General features: G+C 43.4%; 1 protein-coding gene across 13 annotated transcripts in view; it reads left to right on the top strand.

The window, feature by feature from the left end:
- The window catches only part of NFIA (nuclear factor I A), a 502526-nt gene that overhangs the window by 383967 nt on the left and 94883 nt on the right, over nucleotides 1-23676 (top strand). For all 13 annotated transcript variants that reach the window (XM_006132338.4, XM_006132341.4, XM_075936113.1 and 10 more), the window contains exons 5-6: nucleotides 11658-11775; nucleotides 14630-14757. In XM_006132338.4, the coding sequence (XP_006132400.2) occupies nucleotides 11658-11775; nucleotides 14630-14757 (246 nt within the window). The remainder of the gene's footprint in view (nucleotides 1-11657; nucleotides 11776-14629; nucleotides 14758-23676) is intronic.

The following is a 23676-nucleotide window of genomic DNA, read 5'->3' on the forward strand; positions in this document are numbered from 1 at the left end:
AAGCAGCACTGTTCACATTTTGCGTATGGCTCTAAATCAAAACTGTGTGTGTTTAAAAAAAAATCACATTTCAGTACCATTCATTGTCAAACTGTGTGTGAATGTGTGTGAATTTTCAAGGACTCTCTCATTGATTCCCATTGCCATTGCAGTGAGCATGTTACAGGAATTCTCATGCTGATACAGAATGACTAAATTTTCCTTTTTGTTACATATGAAGTCAGTGGGGTTATTCTAGTTTTACACCTACATCAGAGGGAACAGATTTTGGCTTCTGTGTCAACTGTAGCTCTAAATTTCCTTGATTCTTTTATAGCTTTTGGCATTATTGCTTTCATTATTTTTTAAAAAATTTGATAATAGATACACATGCTATCCCTGAGTTTTAAGCAACTGTCTGTTGTTAGCATCTGTCATCTAAAATTAACATGAAACGCATAGTTTTTCCAGTGTTTCCTCATTAGGTATTAATATGGGTAATAATAATGTGCCATATTTATTTATTAAGGTTGCCAAAGATCAGAGTGACAGAGAGAGACTGAAATAAAATGCTATTAAAACAGCCAGACATGTCTGGGCGGAAGTGAAAAAGTTTAAGCAAAAAGTCAGCTTTCTGGGGACAAATATTTGGTTTTAACATATACTTTAATCTATCCATCATTCACATAGATCCTAGTCATAATGTTTAAGTTTGCCAGAGCCTCCGAACAAGAATGATAGGCTGATCCTCTTAGTGGCAGACACACACCTGCAGCTTTCTTTAGTTCCACAGCAGTGGGCTTTACCCATTTTCTCTAGCCTGCTTCTCAAACTTCCAGATACTGGGAAAATAGATTTAAAAAAAAACTATGAGAGAACGCAGGGATTCTGAGGCATCCGAGGTGAGGTTGGGAAGTATTGATAGGCTTGGAGCTTGGGGGCATGAAAAAAGCGACTACAAATATGTGGCCAATTTTAAGAAACTGAACATTGAATCCCCTATCATTGGAGGTTTTTCCGGAATTAAACCCACCCATGTCAGGGATGATCTAGTTATATTTGGACCTGCCAGGGCACAGTGGGTTGGACTAGATGATCTAGACGATGCTTGGTCCTGCCGTGAGGGCAGGGGACTGGACTCGATGACCTCTTGAGGTCCCTTGCAGTTTTATGATTCTATCACTTCTCGAGGTCCCTTCCAACCCTACATTTCCATGAGTTTCTGTGTGCTAAAATTAGGTTTGAAGTCATTCTCCATGCACAGTCCTGAATAGGCCAGATCAGATTGCCAACGTTCTTACATCAGCATTCCATTGACCTCTGCTGGGACGCCTCCAGAGAGAAGAAGTTCATCCATGATTGGGAAGGGGTAGGCTAAGGGATGAAGGCAAGAGTGTCAGAGGAGATGCACATTATTGTTCCTCCAGCCTGAGGCTACATTTTGACCATCCCTTGGCCCCTTCAGCATTGGGGAAAGTCCCCTTAAAGAATGTCCTAGACACAATGGTGTGGGAATATCATACAAGTGTGGTATCAATGCACCTCTTTTGACTCCCGTGTTGCTGCTGAGAGCCAAAGGGGGCCCTGAGCTCCCATAGATCCCAGGCAATGTTCAGGATTTGTTCATTGATCATCCAGCTATTGCACAAGTGAAACAAACCCCTCACCTCTAACCACCCTGTATGGGGGTACCCTGAGATGTGTGTAGGTGTCTAACTTCCATTGAAATCAATAGGTGCTATAGGAGTTAGGCTCCTAAATTCTGTCACCAGTTCATGTGTAGAGGTCCTCAGGGCAGTAGAATATGCCTGCTCTGAAAGGGTGACGTGATGTGGGAGGCCGTGCAGGACTTGTCCACTCCATTTGGTACAGAATCCTGCTCCATGGCCTTTCCCTGCTCAGCAGGACCCTGAAAGTGCAAATGTGAGACATTGGGTGTGTCTAAACTACATGCCTCCTTCGACGGAGGCATGTAGATTAGCCAGATCGGAAGAGGGAAATGAAGCCGCGATTAAAATAATCGCGGCTTCATTTAAATTTAAATGGCTGCCCCGATCTGCCGATCAGCTGTTTGTCGGCAGATCGGGGGAGTCTGGACGCGATGCCCCGACAAAGAAGCCTTTCTTCATCGACACAGGTAAACCTGGTTTCACGAGGCTTACCTGTGTCGATGAAGAAAGGCTTCTTTGTCGGGGCATCGCGTCCAGACTCCCCCGATCTGCCGACAAACAGCTGATCGGCAGATCGGGGCAGCCATTTAAATTTAAATGAAGCCGCGATTATTTTAATCGCGGCTTCATTTCCCTCTTCCGATCTGGCTAATCTACATGCCTCCGTTGAAGGAGGCATGTAGTCTAGACACACCCATTGATAGGCTGGGAGCGTGGGGCCAGGGAAGGTGCATTGAGAGGAGGCTAATGCAGCCATTAATTTGAATAACCTACATGTACTCTTGATCTGGATTCCTTTCTGTATGGATCTCCCTAGCAGACAGGTGAAATATATAGGGTGGGCTGTGAAGGAAGGATTTGGGGCTTACTGAGTAGTCCCCTAAAAGCAGATCAAGTTTATGCATGTTTTGCAATGTATTGTTGATTGAAATGATATAATTCCTAGTGCTGCTATACAGCGCACTCGGCATGTTCCGTGGATTGAGAATGCTAGACCTACAGTTGTAAAATGCTAGTTCCGTTTTTCAGAGAGTTAGTGGAATGATTTTAACCCTTTTAATATGCAGTTAACCCCCCCTCCCCCCGCCGATCCCTACACACTCACAGAATCACATACATTTCTGTGTTATACACATAGGTCCTGTGAAAGGATTAAGTAAATTCCACAGGTAGTGAATGATTTTATGGTTATGGAATTTTGAAAAGGCACGAATAACGCAGTTGAAGAGTGGATATTTAAGGTGTCAGAGTTTCAAGCAATCATTCTCTGTGCTTAGGGGCTGCTGTAGCTGGAAACCAGCTACAGAATTCTCTTATTCTTGCTGCATAGATGGGTACTGCTGTGGCATAGAATTTCGTGGGTGCTACCAATAGCAAACGGGAACAGAATGTAAGAGGTCTCAGACTGGCATGAGGTGGCACCCTAGTGTTTGAAATGTGCAATAATTCTGCTACTGTGTGAAATACTCATTGCTGTTTAAGGCAATAAAAGGAAAATAATCTCTTGTGTGTAGTGTTTGTGTGTGTGACTTCTCACACTCACCCAAGAGGCTAAATAAAGCCATTTGTAACATTCCAACTCAGATGATTAGAAGTACTGAAGCAGAATCATCTCTGCTGAAAGATACAGAACTGACACTGTAGTTACTATGGGGGAATGTGAAGGAGAAATTAAATTCTTTGCCACTCCTCTGAGTAGCCAGGGGGTGGGCAAAAGAGAGTAATGACCAAAAGAATATAGATTTCCAGTATATTTTGATCAAGCAGTCTTTAGCCACTCAAAATAAAAGGTATTAATGTAAACAAATTATAGGGAAAGTCCTCTTGCCCCCACCAGTTCCTCTGGAGAGCCAGTCCTCAATGTAATTCCCATGAAGATAGAATGGGTATCAGTAACTATAGTCCAGAGCCCACCAGAGGGGTCTGCTTTCTTTATATGACACAGAGCTTCTTTCATTCTGCCACAAAATGTTTGTGATTCTGCAGCTCTGAAACTGCAGAGTGACTCCACTGCTTTTCTGCAGTCTGGAGGAGAGTGAGAAGGAAGGATCCATAGAACTCCCAAGTGCAGAGCGCACTTACTCAGGCTTTTATATCGCTAGGATGTTTTCTGCTGTACTAAGCAATACTGTAGCTGAGAGAGTTAGAAGTCAGCAGCATGAAAAATCACATTGAAAAGATGCTCTGTATTCCTTTGCGAAGCACTTCTATCCCAAACATACCATTTGGGTCCAGGAGCAAGAGGGAGAGAGAAAAAAAGATTATAATAAAGAATAGACTGCAGGCATAGAATGAACAGTTGCCGTGACCTTGCTTTTTGTACGCCATTACACAATTCAGTGGCAGTCCTCTCAAACCTTGTTCTCGATCAATATCCTATTAAAGCAGCACAAAAAGTCTCCATAAACTTAGTGGTTAGCTATGTTTATAAATGGAACTCAGCATAATTAGATGGTCAATAGCAGGCTGTACTAGTAATTTTGAAATGAACATCACACATTTCATATCTGTTGTATTTGGCAAAACCTCTTTGAACCTAACAATACAGTACATAGGAGTCAAAGGCCATGCAACCAATTTAAGCTACCTTTTTCTCTCTGAGTCAGAAAGATAGTATGTTTTCCTCTGGTTATTAAGTCACAGTATTTGAAAAAGTGCATTAGTCCAACATCACGTTTTTTCTTGAGGCATAATACGTTCAGTTTTATGCACATTGTCACTTTGCTGCAGTGTTAGATATGTCATAGTCCTTGTTTTACTCAAATAAAAAATGAAAAAAGAGAAGTTAAATATATCCTAAAAACTAAAAGACAGTGCCATTTTTAAAGAAGACAAATGCCAGCTTGCCTGTTTTCCTTTACTGGGATTCCTGTATTCTAATTCAGTAAATTTCCAAAATAAATACTTAAATGGAATGAAGTCCGAGGAGTTTTTTTTTCTAATTTTTCTCTGATTTTTCTTGACATTTTGGTTGACTAATAAACTGGAAGCAAAGGAACAGACTGGCACAGAGTGGCGGGTTTCCTTAGAGCTGCCTTTTTATCCAGAACAGAGCTACCATGCAGGTGGTCAAAGAAAAGCAGCTCCCTGCTTGCCTGCCCAGTTTAACATGGAATGATTAGCCTGGGGTGAGAGCTGTCCCAGTCTTTCAGGCAAACTGCCTCAGTCTGCCCCTTCAGAGTGATTGAAATGTATCCAGTGTGCGTAGGAGTTTTGGGATGGAGACCACCTTGTTGGCTGAAATCAGAGTTGAGGTTGCATCAGTTAGTTCCCTTACAAGCTCCACACAAATGAATCAAACTAACTTTTAAATGAAAGGCCAGATTTTTATCCAATAAACCATTTTACTCCTCCCTCACCAGGAGCTCTGTGTCAAATGACATCTTTATGCAGGGCGAGTAGGTGGGGGGGTGTATTGTATGCAAGCTCGGTTGAAATTTTCAACCTGTATTTCTTGCTTGGGATGTGTTCCTGAGCTATTTTGGTGACAATTTTAGAGGAGCATCACTTGGGAGAGAAAAGCAACATATTTTCAGTGTGGCTGGTATAATTGCAACCTACAATACCCTGGACAGAGCAAAAGCATGTTGTGGGGACACTGGGCTGAGGTACGGACAGGGAGGGTGGTCATATGTCGGTGGATCATATACAAAAAAGACACCTTAGAGAATAACTCTCTCTATATACATGTGTATATATTTAGAGGGAGAGAGAGAGAGAGAGACAGAGATGGTGGGCAAAACCCACCTTTTAGATGAGCTTGAATGCAGAGTTTTGCTACAGTTTAGATTATTTTAATCTTTCTGTTTACTCTGGTGCTGGAGTGTTGATGGGGAATCCTACAGGAAGAAGTGTGACAATCTTTTCATGAAATCAACAAGTGGTCTTGTGGGTGGCACCTTGAAGACTAATAAAAATATATAGAATAATGAGTTTTCATGGGCAAAACCCACTTGTCTCTAATTCATGTTAGAAAGTGGGTTTTGCCCACGAAAACTCATGATTATATATGGGCTGTCAATTGACCTGCATTAATGCCTGTCATTAATGCAGGACAGAATTAACGTGTTAAATTTTTTAACGTGTTAATCACAGGCGTTAATGCTGTGCTGTCCCTTTGAAGTGCCACTCTGGTGCTTCAAAGGGTCTTTGCAACACGGAACAAGGGATCAGCTGGTCCCCTTGGAAGTGCAGCGGCAGCGTTTGAAATGCCATTTTGGCGCTTTAAAGGGGCAGTGCATTAGAAGCTGGGGATCAGCTTGAGTCCCCAGCTGATCTCTGGCTCCACTGTTGCAAAGCCCCTTTGAAGCACCAGAACCGCACTTCAAACACCGCCTGGGCACTTCCAAGGGGCAACGCTGAATGGAGCCCGGGGTCAGCTGGGGACTCCAGCTGATCCTGGGCTCCATGCAGCGCTGCCCTGTTGAAACGCCCCAGGAGCGTTTCAATGGGAACGCACACACGATGAATCATGATTACATTTTTTAATCGCTTTACAGCCCTTATATATTAGTTTCTAAGGTGCCACAGGATCACTCATTGTTTTTAAAGTTACAGACTAATATGACTACCTCTCTGAGATTTTCTGTTTTTCCATGAGTGTACAGGGCTAATAGAAGAGGGATAGTCTATTAGGCACTGTAAGGGGACATCTGGAGCGGGAAAGGTTTTGCATGACTTGGCTAGATGAAGTTTATGCACCTTTACAGCATGTTGTGTTGCAAAACAGAAGAGTAAATAGAAGGGCCAAATAGAACACAACCGGGTTCTCTTAGCTAAAGTCCAATGTAAAGAGTTATGAAGTGTGACTTGATATAGCCAAGTATATAGCAGTGATATAAAGCATGAATCACTTCCACCAAATTCCAGAGAGGAAGAAACATATCCTTCCCTCCCTCCACCCCCACACACAGCTAGGCAAAGAAAATTAACCCTTTTGCTGCCTGCCTCTGCATGGGTTCTATACACTGATATTTTCCTCACATCGTCTACTGTAAAATGTTGTTTGAAGACCAAATTAGCTGGCTTCTGTATGAAAAGTTTATCCTTATAGCACTACTAAGTTTAGTGACCTCGGGTTGTCTCTAATACAGGGGTGGGCAAAGGGGCCTCTGCAGGCCGGATTCGGTCCACCAGGGCGCTAGATTTGGCCTTTGACCATCCTGCCACTCCTCCCCCCGGCCAATCAAGACCTGCGAACGGGAGAACATGCAAAGTCTCCTCCCCCACGCCAAAATAAAGTGGCAGCTAGAGAGAAATTCCAACTGTTTTAAAACAGCCAGCATTTCTCTGTAGCCACCATGTGCCCCTGGCAGGGCGGGGGCAGAGTGCTAGAGACTTCACATGCTCCCCTCACCCTCAAATCCTGATTGGCCTGGGGTCAGGGGAGCATGCGAGGTCTCCTTCTGCGGCGCCTAGAGGGAATCGCCAGCTGTTTTAAAATAGCTGGCGATTCTCTTGGGGTGGGGAGGGAGACTTCCTGTGCTCTCCCACCCGCAGGCCAATTAGGGTCTGGGGGAGGGTGGAAGCACAAGAAGTCTCCAGGCCCCACCCCTTCTGCCTGAGGCCCCCCCTTCCAGGGTGACCCCAGGCCACTTAAAAAATGTAGGCCTTTCAAATAAGCACCTGCTATAAACCCTTTAAATGTTCTGTCCTTTCACAATTGTATTGTTTGAGGGATGGATTTTGTCTTTTACCCTTCACTTTGCATCCTCTCAGCTCAGCTCCTTGAGTACTGCAGAATGTCCAAGGATATAGAAGGAAAACCCTCTTACAATGATAGAAATGTAGCCGTGTTAGTCTGGTGTAGCTGAAACAAAAAACAGGACTATGTAGCACTTTAAAGACTAACAAGATGGTTTATTATGTGATGAGCTTTCATGGGCCAGACCCTCCTACTCTTACAGTGTTATTTTTAAATATGGAGGAAGTTAGAGGTTACCATAAGTTACCTCTAAGTTAGAGGTTATTTAACCCTTTCGATCTTGTGGCTAGTTTTTACATTGTTAGCTTTATCACATCCCACTCCACACCTTTTCAGGTTGAGTGCACTGAGCTAAAAAGTGGAAGTGGATCTTAGCTTCTCATAAGAATTTGGCCAGTAATGCCCTAGAGTTTGTGGGAGGTGGGGGGCATTACTGGCCCATTACTAGAGTTTGTGGGAGGTGAGTGGAGTCAGTTTCTGAACACACATTTTTCTTCCATCTCTATCTGAAGTAAAATTGCTTAATAAAACTTACAATAGCTAGGAAATTCATTGCCCCTTGGAAGGAAATGGTGCTTTAATTTAGTGCCTGACTTTTTATGTGCCTCTTTGGAAAATATTACTATTAACCTCTAAGTTAGGCCTTGTTAGGTCTGGGTGCAGGGAAATGGACCAGCAAGGGGGTTTACAGAGCACAGATCTATTTGGCAAAGGAGTTGCTGAAAACTGTGGAGTAGATACTGCAGAGAATACCTTTATGATTGATTTCCATTCACGTCAGACTGACTGCAGTGTGGTCATTTTTCTAACCCATAACTGCTCGCACTGCAGCAGTCTGATATCTGCAGGGTGTCTGAATTATAGCAATCCGTGCCCATGTTACCTCTTACACAAATTACTTACACTGGTTTCTTTTTCTATGCAAATTTGTCAGTTTTACAGCCTCTTGTAGGTGCTATCAGGAAACACTAACAGAAAACACAAATTAATAAAATGAGTTAGTTTTACTATATTTAATTTTTCTTTAAAAAAAAAGCCCACCCGCTAATACACCCAGTGCACAGAAGCATATTTTAGTTAAATGAATACGACAAAATAGTTTGGTGTTCTTGCCATAAATTACTTCCCAAGTTAATTCCTTTAAATAATCATTCCAGATTTCTTAAATTTTAATAGCTTTGTGTACTTTTCACCACATGCTTTTAAAAATATGTTGTTGTCCATCCCAGTCCTAGTCTGTCTCGATGATACACTTTGGTAAAAAACCTTTGCCCTAGATTGCCAATTTAATTGCAAAGCTATATTTGTCACCTGTCAAATCCAACAGTGTTTGTTAGCTAAGACTTGAGGAGTGTAATAGGTCTTGGCTCGCTGTCGTGGCGCCTCCTGCTGGACTCCTTGGAAATTAGCTTTTCCAGCCCTGGAGCTCCCTCTGTTGACCGATGTCTCACCTCAGTTAACTATCTTCTGCTCTACTTCAGGCCCCGTGTCCCTTCAGATCTACAGTGCCCTTTCCTCAGGGTACTGCCCTACAGCAGTGCCCCTGCACTTTGGGGTCCTCCCCTCCCAGGTAACACCAGTCCCCTATACCCACATTGCCTCAGTGACCCTCAGCCAGACATCATCTAAGCCCTGCCTCAGGGCAAACTGCAGTCTGAAATGGCCTTATATTGCCCTGGCTGCCTCCCTGCAGTACCCCTCAGGCCCTGTATCATGGCTGCAGCCTGGGAATTGGGTCAGGCCAGAGCTCCCCAGCTGTGTCTGCCTTTCCCCAGCACTGCTCTGTCTCAGGTATCCTCAGTAGCTTCCCAAGCAGCCAGGTCCCTCCTGCTTCACAGCTGAAACAAGAGTGTGAGCAGCCCTCAGCTATCTCTTGCAACCTTTTATAGGGCCCAATTTGGCCCTGATTGGTTGACTCTTCTGTGCCCTAATTGGCCAGCATTGTGCAAGGCTGCTCTGGCTTGCTTGTAACCCTCTCCCTGCTGGAGTGGGCTACCGCACTACTATAGAGTGAAATCCTGACTCTACTGAAGTCAAAGGTAGAACTCTCAGGAGGTGTCTACACTGCACCGTAGCTCAAAATAAGATACACAATTTGAAGCTACGCAAATTGAGTATCTTTTTTTTTTTTCATTCTTATTTCAAAATAGCTTATTTCGTCATTTGGGGCACAGTCTACACAGTGCCAGATTTCGAAATAACCTGCTATTCCAAAATGTCACTTACTCGTTGTGCAGTTAGGTTTTCAGGGATATAGGGATAGCGAGCCTGAAATAACGTAATGTGCTTGCTGCAAAGACGCGAGATCACTATTTCAAGATACTCTGGTATCATGAAATAGCATTGCAGTGTAGATGTAGCCTCAGTGACTTCATTCAGGCTGATATTTCATGCTTGGTATACAGGGCAAGACATCTGAACCATCCAGTCTTGAAGATGGGCTCAGTTCCTCTCCCGTAGGAGCAGGCATAGGTCTGTTGATTTTATGCCTATCTCCTAGAGCTGGAAGGGACCTTGAAAGGTCATCAAGTCCAGCCCCCTGCCTTCACAGTAGGACCAAGTAACATCCCTGACAGATTTTGCCTCAGATCCCTAAATGGCCTGCTCCAGAATTGAACTCACAACCCTGGGTTTAGTAGGCCAATGCTCAAACCACTGAGCTATCCCTCTCCCCTTAGGGGAGAAATGTTCAGAACAGTTGTTTCAACTGACATGAGAGTAAATTTGGCTCAGTATCCTTGTGTGGCATCAGAGTTCTGATACTCTATCTTGTGCCAAATAGATATATCTGGGGCAACGGGGTGATTTTCATCAGTTTGTGAAATGGGAGACAATCAATCATGGTCCATAAAGCAGTATGTCCTGTAAAGGTCAGGACATTGGAATAGTGAAGGTGGGCATGGTATCGTAGCACATGCAGTTTATTTAGTCGATTTTAAGATCTTGTGTAGTTAAGATCTTGTTAAGATCTTACCGGCTCAGTTTTATATTTGGTTACAATATTCTCATTTGTTCCATATTGCCCAACCCATGAGAGTTCACAACCCTGTTCCTGTGAACTTTGGGAAAGGAACTCTTCTAATACCTTAGGGTACGTCTAGACTACATGCCTCTGTCGCCAGAGGCATGTAGATGAGGCTACCAGGCATAGGAAAATGAAGCGGCGATTTAAATAATCGCCGCTTCATTTAAATTTACATGGCTGCCGCGCTGAGCCGACAAACAGCTGATCAGCTGTTTGTCGGCTCAGCGCGGTAGTCTGGACGCGCGGGGGTCGACATCAAAGGCATTTGTTGACCACCCAGGTAAACCTCATCCCAGGAGGCATACCTGGGTGGTCGACAAATGCCTTTGATGTCGACCCCCGTGCGTCCAGACTACCGCGCTGAGCCGACAAACAGCTGATCAGCTGTTTGTCAGCTCAGCGCGGCAGCCATGTAAATTTAAATGAAGCGGCGATTATTTAAATCGCCGCTTCATTTTCCTATGCCTGGTAGCCTAATCTACATGCCTCTGTCGACAGAGGCATGTAGTCTAGACGTACCCCTAGTCTAAAACCAGTGTTCTAGGCAAGTGTATTAGAATCAGGTGAGTCATAATAGTGGTGGCCCTTACAGAAGTTTAAAGAAAATTGTTGTTAGGATAATAATAATAATAAGCAAATTGCTTCTGGCCGCCACACAGGTTCAAGGAGGCAGAGTCTCAGCCCCAGGCATACTTCTCACAGGGGCTTTGGAGAGTCATAGCGCCTCAGCTCAGCCTCTAAGGCTATAGAAACTGTAGCCTCTATGCACATATCGGTGTACATAGCATTCCCAAATGTCCTGGGAAGAGGTGGCACCTGTGCCCCTTTCCTATCTACAGGAGCTCACGGACTGGGCAGGCACATGGTAGGGATGGTGCAACATGTCCTCTACTCAGAGTTGTGCCTAATCAGGATGTTTCAAGAGCTGTTATTAAGAACATTACAATATGGCAGCAGTTTCTTAAAGGAATCCAAGATTTTTGCTTCGTATAATTAGAATTGATGGTACCGAAAAGACTGACCTGAAAAGAAAGTAAGAATGTCTTCACATTATTATATCATTATTATTTATTTGTATTATTGTAGGAAGCCTAGGCAGGGACCAGGATCACATTGTGCTAGGCATTATACAAAAGACCAAAAAAACAAACATTCCCGGCACCAAGCAGCATCATATAATTGTAATATGCTCCTGATTAGAGTGCCAGTTCACTGTGGGTATTGATGCATAATTGAGTCCTTATTCACTTACTGACTTCACTTTCTTTTGTTTCCCTAGCACCAATAGCTGCAGGAACAGGCCCAAATTTCTCCCTCTCAGATTTGGAAAGTTCTTCATACTACAGCATGAGCCCAGGAGCAATGAGGAGGTCTTTACCTAGCACATCCTCTACCAGGTAATTTGATATATATATGCTATTCGGTTACTTGTGAAACCCAGATTACAAGTAATGCTCATGTGGAAGTTATTGTTCAGTATTTACATTGTTTGATGTGTTCTAGTGGGGACAGGGAATGGGGAGTCTTTTCAGAAACACAAATTTGAGTGTCTATCTCAGTCTATATTAAGCTCTCTACTTATAATCCAGTTTTGGGAAAAAAAAAAACCCTGCAGACACACACAGGTTCCTATTCTTTTGTCACTGACATTGTTTAGAATCACAAGTAATTCCACTAAAATCAGTGGAGTTTCAACGGTATAAGTGAAAGGAGGAGAAAGGAGAATCAGGATCATAGTAAAACAATGTCGCTGAGTATTTTTCTTGGAAGGAACATAGCTTGCCCTGTGTAGAAGGAAAAGAGACTGGACATCAGATCAAATTAACTTATATGTATTTTGTATACATATAAGTGTTAGCTTCAAAACTAACAGTGTTGAAGACTTGGCCTTTAATCCATTTACTTTTTATGTGACTTTATGAATTTTCTGATACAATGAAGCAACTGAATTTTTGATGCAGGCTATTATCAAGCCTGAATCTATATCTTAGATGCAAACTAGCAGACAAGGGTATTTTTACTCTGTCTTTTTTACTTTAACCATCCATGAGATTGAACTTATAAATAAGCCTAGTCACCATTGACATCTTGAACGCTATTAAGGAACCAGATTGATTTTTGTTTGTCCGCCAGACAAAATGATCAGTTCTAGCAAAGACATAACAAGAAATTCTCACTTCATCCTGAGTTTCTTCTGGATTCTGATCTCTGTCTTCAGTGCCACCAGCTTAGCAAAAAGCAAGCACACCATAAAAATGTATATATCTTTTGAGTGTATCTGTTTTTATTTTCTATGCAAGTAGTTAGTCTCCTAGCAATAACTTTTTAGCTTATAGTTTGCAGTGATTGAAGGAACATTCTGTACACATGAGCTCAGTCAGCATTCTGAAGCTTAGCAAATGCGGTTCTCATTACATGTGGCAGTAATCAGTTTAAAAGTTTGTGCTGTTAGTTTTTTCACATGTGTTCAGCATTCTGTATGTGTAAGGCTCATCATTAAAGTCACTCACAGCAAGAGTTTTCTTATGACTCCAGGAGTGAAAAAGGCAGGTGATTAGTGTTACTTAAAAGCTCAGTTATCACTCTTCTATTCTTCTGCAAATAGCTAGCACTGATAAGGAGCTAATTATAAACATCACCAGTAGTTAATAACTTGGTAGTATGTTTGTTTTCTCTCATTAGAGTGTTCCCAGTTAGAAATAAAATATTTGTTAAATACACAGACTCAGTGGCAGTATCAGGCAGTACTTGCACATAGTCCTGTATTTTGTTTCAGCTACACCAGACTAACACGGCTACATTTCTATCACTATCCTTCCATCATGCAACGATACTTTAAAATAAGTTATAGCAGAACCTGCATTCCGCACATGTCATAAAACATTCATCCCTCAGCTTTGCATTTAGAACTCTCAAATCCTGCAGCTCTTACTCAGGCAGAACTAAGGGTGACATTAAAGCGAGTCTTGCCTCAGTAAAGGCTGGAAGATTTAGCTCAATGGGAATTATGCCAATGTAATGTTTTATATCCATCCACAACCCTGATACACAAAAGAGTCTATTCTACTCTGTGGGACATTTAGGTAGGTAGGGCTCTTACACAGTGCTGGTAGAATGGATCCCGCAGAATAAAGAGCTGGCAAGAGACATAAGAGCCAGAAAAATTTGTTAGGACACATTCACAGTAATATCCTAGAGCATTCTGTACATCGCATTATTCCAAACAGCCAAGATTGTGGGCCCTTGGCACTGGAATCTGCCACACTCTGAATCAGTTGACCTTCAGAGCACAGTGCAAAGATCCTCCCTTCTCTCAACTTTTTGCCTAGCTTTGAGTGTGGGGAGATATTGTATAGGGTGAGTGCCGTGTGGGAATCTTTCAATATTGACATTAGTCAGCAAGTTTTTTGTTCTGTTTTTTCTTAAATGCAAGGCAGCATCCAGAAACTATGTCAGACATCAGTCACTGAAAAAATTAGGTACAGAGTAAAATTTAATGTTAGCTTAAAACAACTAGTGACGATGTAAAACTGAAATATCTTTTCAATTTTTTCCATCACCAACGTGCATTGGGTTATTATTGTGGAGTTTCCATGAAGCTGGGTTTACTGCCAAAATGATTTTTTCATTAGGGAAAAGAAAGTCTTGACGATATAAAAATGCATACAAAGGGAGAATATGGAATTCACAATAAGACAGGGTGAAAACAAGATAGTTAAAATGTAGGTCTACCTGTCAGTAATATAATCTGTTTAATATAAATTATTTGATAGCTGACGACATAGTGAGTTAATGAAACAAAAACCACTGAGGTCAATGGGAGTCTTTCTTTTGACTTCAGAATGCTTTGGATAAGGTCCTAGCCTGTCATCTGTGAAAATCCAAATTTTAAAATAGCTTTGGTTCCAGTTTGGAATGAGTTTGGTGACCTCAGTTGAGTCTGTATTGGAGATTGTTCTGTGTCACAAAATCAACTTCAGACTTGGCACAGTTCAGAAAGGGTGACAATTCTGGCATGCAGCAGACTCGAGTCTGAAAAAAAGATCAGGACTGAGGAACATGGTTTCAGTTTTGTGGGGAGGAGTGAAAAGAATGGAAATCACTCCCGAATCAATGCTGTAACTCTGTCAGTTTACGTGTCACTAAACTTAACCCAGTTGGTCTCTTCTCATGCTACTGAGAAATATACCAATAGAGAAATACCTTTGTTTCCTTTCAGCATATACTGTATTGTATGTTTTACTGTTTCAGCTCTACAAAACGCCTCAAATCTGTGGAGGATGAAATGGATAGTCCTGGTGAAGAGCCATTTTATACAAGCCAAGGGCGCTCTCCAGGAAGTGGCAGTCAGTCAAGTGGATGGCATGAAGTGGAGCCAGGTAAGCCAGGGCTTTCAAGAGTCTTAGAAAATTCTCTCCAGTTTTTCAGTTTCACTATTATAAGAAAATACTGTATAGAAAAGCTATAAAAAAATCCCCTCTGATTTGTGCTGAAGTGGTCAGTCTAATGAAAATATTGCAATAGTTTGGTTGCTCCTGCAGCTGCAAATGTTTTCGTAGTGTGTCACTTCTGTATTCGGGCCAAGCATCTGAAGTATTTAAATAATGCAGCAAAAGATATGCTCTCCTTCTCTGACAAATTGTTCATATCCAATCATGGAATATCATTGATAACAGCTAGGCAAAATACAGCTGTAAACCACATTTCATTCAGTTGCAAAATGCCATAATGTGTATTATTTTAAACATACCTCTGTAAGATGGAAAGACCTTTGAAAAGCTATACATTTGTTTACTCAGTAAGGATGTTAAAATGTGATTATTTGGCTAATCATATAGTCGATACAATTTGTATCGATTATATGATTAGTTGATATAAACGCCACACTAGAGGTAGTTCCAGGAGCCGGCTCCAGACCCACCCGTGCTGCCACTCTGTATTTTAAAAGCAGTAAGAGCCACTAGGCTCAGCAATCAGAGGTCCAGTGATCACACTGAGTCCAGCAGCTCCTGTTCGTGGCAGACACTATGGCTGCGGTGAACAAAGACTGCTTCTGCACCTGCCTCTGGGCCCTTTGCAGACAGAGGCAGCTTCCCAGCATCATCCACTATCCACCCCCCACTGCCTCTGATAGAGGCAGCAAGGGGTGGGGAGCGGCTAGTCGCTAACATCCCTACTCTGCAGTGGGATTTAAGGGTCTTTACTCCTGGGAGCATTCTGCACCCAAAAAAAAAAAATTCTGTGCACAATAATTTAAAATTTTGCAAATATCTGCACATTTTATTTGTCAAAATAACACTACACAATTGATTGAGAGGGGTAGCCAAGTTAGTCTGAGAGCACCTTAGAGACTAAAAAAATATGTAGATGGTATCATGAGCTTTCATAGACACAGCAAGTGAGTTGTGCCCACGAAAGCTCATGATACCAACTACATAATTGAGTTAGTTGCAGTTATTTTGGAAATTTATTTCAAAATACCAGTCAGCAAGTATATCTGTAGCAATGCAGACTGACTAAATTTTCCCCAAGAGTAAAGTGTTAAAAGAAACCCATGTGATAACCCAGTTCCTGTTTTCCAGCCCAGCCAGAGGGCAAAACACCCACAAACCTCCCTCCACGCCCAGTCTCCGGGTCTTCCCAGCCCAAATACCCACATCCCCTCTCCCCCAGAACCCAGCCCCAGGAGCCCCCTGACCCAGATGCCCATCCCCCATCCCCAGCCCAGGGATCCAGAGAAAGAAACAGCCTAATACTCGGCCCCAGTTTTGCAGTTTCCTGCATGCCACCCTCTCCTCTGGGCATGCAGGGTACTGCAGCTGCAGGAACTCTCTAGCTCACTCCTCCTACCCCAGCAGTGCCTTCCAACATGTGCAAGCTGGGCTCTGCTGGATCCAGAGACTGGTTATGAACTATAGAACCCCTAATGATGGCTAGCGTAGCACGTCAGCCCATTTCTGTGAGGGACAGGAAATTGTGAATGCACAATATTAATTTCTGCAAAATTTTCTGTTGTGCAATGGTGCAGAATTCCCCCAGGAATAAGACTTGGTAAGAACTGCTGTTGTATTCATACATAATGAAGTCTGATTGGAGACTCTATGCTGAAATATGTATCATTGGATGTTGGTGTGAAGAACTTTAAAGGGGAAGTTGAGACTTTTCCTGGTGAACTTTCCTTGGGTTGTGTTGTTTACTTAATGGGTTGTTAAGAGTAATGAAAATATTTTCCCAGTATGATGGCACATAGTAGGCAAAATAAGATCACAGATCTCTGTTCCGGATGGGGATTTTATTGCTCATTATTACTGATATTTATGTATTGAATACCAATAAAGTGTTTTTGTTGTCCACCTCCCAACATTTTACCAGGTCATCAGTACAGTAATATGGTCCTAATGAGTTAGTCCTTTGTGTTTTATATGTTTTATAGACAGATTTATTTAGATTTAAAATAATAAAGACGTCTAACCAAGGGCGTAGGCACCCTAACATAATTAATGATACAGTACATACAATTATATTATACCTCAGCACCATTAAAATCAGTCCTACAGGAATTTGGCTGGAACCTTCATCATCTCGGAAGCATATCCACAGCCTTCTCCAGAAGCACATCAAACAGATGTCTTTCGCAGTATGCCTGGAAAGCCACCAAATTTAGTTATTTCAGACCAGAGGGGAAGGAGCAAGTTTCAGAGCCTCAGAGCTGACAGAACATCCTGCCAACAGCCCCCTTCTCTCTTTTATAATGAGCTGGGTGCAGTCTGAGTGCTCCTGCTGACCACAGCTGTGGCATTGTAGCATGGAGTGAAAAGCAATAGCTCAAGTAGGCCAGCTCCAAGACATGTATGGATTTGTAGGTCAGAACCAATGTGGAGACACGTGGCCAGCCAGCACAGATCCTGGATCTCTCTGGTCGTGTGTCCCCGGTGAAATGTCCCATTCAGTAAGCAAGCCGCTGCATTCTGCACCCGCTTCAGTCTCCAGATAGCTTTAGGGTGCAGCTGCATGTAGAGTGCATTGCTGTACTCTGATCTTGAGGTGACAAAAAACACAGATAACAGTGGCAAGGCCTGTGTCTGACAGGAAAGGCTGCAACCTCCTAGCTTGATGCAAGCTGGGGTCACTGCTGTAACATGTGCACCACACCGCAGCATGTGCTGTAGAGTCACCCCTGGGTTGATATCAACTGTGGAGGATGAAATGGAACTGTGGGCAGACATACATTCCGTCAGTGGGAGGGGTTGATATTACCTCCTCCCTGTTCTCCAGCAACATATTCCAACCCGTCTTCATCACCTCAGTACAATCTGTGGTGAGCTCCAGCCATTCGTGTCCCAGGCTCACCGAGATAATTGGGGTTGAAGTGCAGAATGGGATAAGATAGAGACATACTTTTGGGAGCCACAGGCATGCTGACACACTCAGCCTCATGCCTCTTTATATATGATCCTAGTGGGCTTTTGTGCATGTTGAACAAGAGAGATAACAGAATGCCACCCTACAGCATCTCACAGAGGAGTCTTCAGGAAGAGGAGCAATTGTCCACAGCTGCCTGCTGAGGAAAGAGAACAAAACCACTGAAAAGTGACCTGGTCTGTTCCTACCTGACCTGGTCAGACAAGTCAGCAGCACTTTGTGAGATCAACCATATTAAAGGCAGCTGACACAACTAATAATTCTGGCACAGAATCCTGGTTTACATCCATCACCAGGAGGCAATCACTGACCAACGCACCAGGGCAGTTTTTGTGTCATAGCCAGGTCTATACCCAGATTGACACGGGTCACGGAGATCACAGGCATCTAGACACTCTGAGAATTGTCTTGCCCCAACCTTCCCACAATCCTACCCAGAAAGGGAAGATGTGATATTGTTGATCATTAGCAAGATTGCCAGCTCCCCATGTTGACTTCCTGAGCAAAGGCTACTGTCCTGTTTCCTCCAAAACAACAGACAGCTCGTCCCCTCTAAAAGAGGTGCTGGCAATATCTACAAGTAAGGAGTCCAGCACTTCCCCGCTGATCTTCCCCAGCAAGGAAGGAGAAGGGGCAGATTTCAGGATAAAGTTCTCAGGGCCACTTCCAGTGCCTCAGGGAGTATCACTGGCTGAAACTCCAGAAGAGAAGACAAAGCTTTTGTTCCCTCAAGACCTGGCTCAATCACCATAGAAGCAAACAGCCCATCCCTAATTTGATCAGCCTTGTCTGCAGAAGAGTAAACAATTTCCTCACAACGGGAGGGAATCAGACCAGCTATTGAGCTGATTGAAACCATCCAGATGTACCAGACTCTTTGTCACCCAGAACAAATCTGCCGTCAGATGTTGAGGATACTATTGTAGAGAAAAATAATTTTATCTTTGCTTCCTGCGCAGCCATAGCTTAGGAAATTTTAAAAAAAAGTTCTTTACAGTACAGCTGGTCAGTCTTAGCATGAGATTCCCACCCCTGGTTTTCTAGCCATCTCCCTCTCACTTCGTTTGTTTCAGACCATCCATAAACCAGGCTGACCTCTGAGAATGAAGCCAACAAAGAGAGTACCTAGGGGCTACTTTTAAATAGCAAAGGACAAAAAAACCCATATAATCACGTCCTACAAATCCATCAAATGACGGTCAGTCAACAGAACAAGACTCACCATCAGTGCTCAGTATAACATAAAGCAACAGCTTATGTCATAATTTTCGTTTTAATATATAATATGTAGTAAGTCACATGTGGCTCTGAAATCAACATTTGGTCCTGGGTGTTTGACCTGGATGCTTTTGTCTGAAATGCTAAAGAATATTTTACGAGTTTCTAATAGGGCAACTGCCTAGAAAAAGTAATAGCCTACAGAGAAATATAGAAATGGTATTAAAATCTCTTATTACTTTGTTTATCACCAGAGTTTTCCTCCTGAAATAATAGTAAGGGGAATGCTCTGTAGCCTCGCCCTGTTTTATTTACATCTTTTCTGCTTTCTATATTGTCCTTGCTGTTTATTTAATCCCGCAAATGACATTAAAACCAAAAGTGATTATTACATGTGAAAAAATGTACAATTTTAAAGATTAATTTGTCTCATTGACTTATGCAAGAGGAACTTAAATAATGAAACCATCAACTTTTTTCCATGTAGCCCATCAAAGCTCAGAGCACTTAAACTGTATAAAGTGGTAAAATATGTTTCCAGTACACCTCATTGCTATTGTGAAAAACAAATGTTTCTGATACTATTAACTGAGACTCATCACTGTGGAGGGTTAAGCCTGTGTTGCTAGACAATAGCATAGGAGTGATTTATTCAGCAAGATTTTATTACATTACATCCCATCAAAATCTGCCCCATTGGATGATCTGTCCAATGTGGAAGAACCCCAGCACATGCTAATTATTTCCCTAGAGCAGAGGTGCGGAATCTTTATACGGTTGAGGGCCACTGACCCACAAAAAAATCAGTCAGGGGGCCACACAAGTGAGAAACAAAAAATAAAAAATAAACCCTCACTGATGTGGCCCACAATTCAGAAGGAAAAAGACACTCCCCACATTCTCCTTGCACACCAAACCCTTGGGGGTCCCAGGTCAGAAGATTTTGTGTGAGCCAGCTCCGCAGGGAGACGGCAGATGGAGTGGGGGGACTGGAGTGCCAGCGCGGATTCCGCAGTGCTGGGGGGGGGGGGCCAAGGCCTGGGCGCTGATTCCAGGCAAGTTCCCCACCCCTGCCCTAGAGGAAAGGGGAAGGTTGGATAGCCCTGAATGTGCCCTTGGGGGAAAAACAGATATTAAAGAAAGCAGCCACCGGCAGTCACACCCAATTCCCCAGAGATCCCACATAAAAGATAATACAGCCCCAGACTAAACAAGGAGACCTGTCTAGAGGCAGCTTCTTTTCTTATTCCCTGTGAAGGTTCTGGGAGTAGAACAGGGGTGGGAAACTACAGGCCCGGGGTCCAGTTGCAGCCGCTGACTTGCCTGGTCCAGCCCCCGAGGCTCAGGGCACTGCACCAGCTTTGGGGAGCCCACACTGATGCTTCAGCCTCCCCACCACCCAATCTTAGGGCTGAAGCACACAAAATCTACTAGCCCAGGTCCCTCTAGGCTCTGGTGTGTGATGGAAAATGTGGGGAGTGTCTTTCTGCTTCTGAGTCAGGGGCCACATCAATGAGAGTGTGTGTTTGTTTTTGCTTCTCACTTGTGTAGCCCTTTACTGATTTTTTGGGGGGTTATAGGCCCCTGACCCAAAAAAAGGTTCCCCACCCCTGCAGTGGAAGGAGCCTGCACATGTGTGCAGATTCTGGGGGGATCTGTATGTGTTTGGGCATTTGCTTTGTTTTGAGAAAGTAGTAAAGGGGAGTAGCATGAGAGAGATCCAGGGGATGCAAGCATGAGAGAGAAAGGGTATGTCTACACTACAGAGTTTTGTTGGAAAAATGGCCGTTTTTCCAACAAAACCTGCTTTGCGTCTACACTGCAATCGTGTTCTTCCAAAAGTAAATTGAAAGAACACAGGGTATTTTCTGGCATTGGTAATCCTCTTTCTACAAGGAAGAAGCCTTTTTCCAAAAAAGCTCTTTCGGAATAAGGCATGCATGGATAGGGAAGAGGGAGTTCTTTCGAAAGAAGAGGAAAGAGGAAAGAGGAAAAAGCACAAGTGCCCTGGTGGCCACTCCATCCATAATAATCACAGCTTGCATGCGAGATAACATCCATTCTATGTGGACACTATCTTTCAAAAAAGCAGATCACTTTTTCGATGCGCTTTTGTGTGTGGACACTCTCTTTTGGAAGACATTTTTTCAGAAGATTTCTTCTGAAAAAAGGTTCCTCCAAAAGAAGCCTGCAGTTTAGAGATAGCCAGAGAGAGAGGAAGAGCATGTGTGAGAGATCTTGTGTGGGGAGAGGGTTTTTGGTGGGGGAGGGAGCAGAGTGTGTGGGGAAGAAGAATAGGAAATTTCCCAGAGGTTCGGAATGGGGCTCACAAGCAAGGGAACAGGAAGGAATGATAGTAAGAGGATAGAAATTTGAAGGCAGAAAGAAAACCCTGCACAAAAAGAAAAATGAAAGGCAAAAGGAGAGAATTATTATATTATATAGGCAGCATGATAGTGAAAAAAGACGGAGGCAAAGATAATGAAATACGTATGAGAGGGAAAGAAATATACAGTACGGATCAGAGAAAGAAAAGAACAGATGCAAAGATGAGAAAGTAAATGGTTAAAGGTTTTTGTATAGAAAGTGGAGATTCAAAGGACGCAATAAATAACTAACTTCTCTGAAAGGGGTTTGTACTGGAGATGGAGTTAGCCTACGGTGAGCCATGGCTGGCTAACTTCCCTCTCTCTGTTTACTCTTTATATGTTGGTGCTATCTGTGGTTCCTAATCCTGACTTGTTTTTCTGTGGTTGGATCTCTGAGTGGGTCCTTTGAGGGTGGACTGTGGATTCAGACGATGGCTAGAGATCAGAACAGCCTGGCTCCCACCTTGCAGAAAGCAGCACAAAACTGAGACTGCAACTCCAGACTGTGGGGGAGGGATAGTGGATGTAGCCCCTGCATCCTAATGGCTTTAGAGGATTGGATTTATGCCATATGCAGCCCACCAACCACATGGATTGCCCATCCCCAATCCCTTCCTTAGCCCTCCTACTTTAAAGAGCGGCACTGGCTCTCAGCTCTGTGACAAGCAAGTTGTATGCAGCACCCTGGGCATGGGACGCCCTGGGCATGGTACTCAGCATGGCATTTGCACTGCATTCTGGGCTGTAGATGCCCAAGAAAAGGGCCAGAGCACAGCACACTCTCTAAGGGTATGTCTACAATACCCCCCTAGTTCGAACTAGGGGGGTAATGTATGCATACCGAACTTGCTAATGAAGCCCGGGATTTGAATTTCCCGGGCTTCATTAGCATAAAGCCGGCTCCGCCATTTTTAAAAGGCGGCTTGTTCGAACCCCGTGCCGCGCGGCTACACGCGGCATGGGCTAGATAGTTCGAACTATGTAGTTATTCCGAACTATCTGTACGCCTCGTGGAATGAGGTGTACAGATAGATTGGAATGGCTACATAGTTCGAACTATCTAGCCCGTGCCGCGTGTAGCCGCGCGGCACGGGGTTCGAACAAGCCGGCTTTTAAAAATGGCGGAGCCGGCTTTATGCTAATGAAGCCCGGGAAATTCAAATCCCGGGCTTCCTTAGCAAGTTCGGTATGCATACATTACCCCCCTAGTTCGAACTAGGGGGGTAGTGTAGACATACCCATAGTGTGTTGCATCTGGAATGCTTTTCACAAATAGGCGTGTGGTGATTTATTTATACTTCAGACACAATGGCCAAAGCAAAAACCAACGTTATTTCCGTGTTCCTTGTAGTTGAACGAAGAGTTAGTTAAAATTGGTGTATGTGCTGAACAGACACCTCATGCACTTGCCTCTACTAGTCCTTCTCACATCACTGAATGAGTGGCAAGGCATCAGTCAAGTGTGCAGGGTGCATCCCAACCAAGCCCTTAGTTATGGATGGATGCTTCTGGAATGGAGAAGGCATCTGCACCATCATCAGGCACAAAGTCTATGGGAACAGGAGGAGATTCAACTACACTAGATTAGAGCTCAAATCAGTTCCCTACCCTGTGCTGCATTCCTACCAGTGATCCAAGGACTGACCATTCAAATTATGACGAACAATGTCCACCACATTTTTTATAAGTCAGCAGCAGGACCATTTTCTCCTTTATGTTGGGAAGCAGTTCAGGGATGGAACTGATTCATTTGGCACCATAGACCTAGATAGACCTACATTCCCAGTGGACCCTCGGACCAGACAATTTTTGTTACACCATGAGTAGATGATCAAGAATTGTGTTGTCAGATGTGTCTTCCTCAAGTAGGATCATCCATCAAAGTTGGCAAAGCCAAGAAGTTTCTCAAATTCTGCTTTAAAGGAGGTGAAAGACCAAGATCATTGCTGGATACTTTCGTTAGGGATGAAATGAGCGTATCTAACAATTCCTCTGACTTCCAGTGTGCTCAGAAAGTTTAGACAGGATACTGCCACCATTGTCACGATAGCAGTTGTCTAAGATAATTTTGGTACCCTAATCTGATGCCATCAGTTTATCCACCAAAACCTTTATTCTACTGGACTTAATATCTCAGGGCATTAGGAATATTTTACATCCAAATTCTGTCTCCCTTTACCTGGCAGCTTGACCCATTAGTTGCATATTAGACTCAGAAAGATCACATTCCTCAGCCTTCCAGATCATTTTCAAAGTTGAAGAATTCCACCAGGCTAAACTTGGGCTGCT

The sequence above is a fragment of the Pelodiscus sinensis genome, chromosome 9 (genome assembly GCF_049634645.1).
Source record: "Pelodiscus sinensis isolate JC-2024 chromosome 9, ASM4963464v1, whole genome shotgun sequence".
Taxonomy (NCBI): domain Eukaryota; kingdom Metazoa; phylum Chordata; order Testudines; family Trionychidae; genus Pelodiscus; species Pelodiscus sinensis.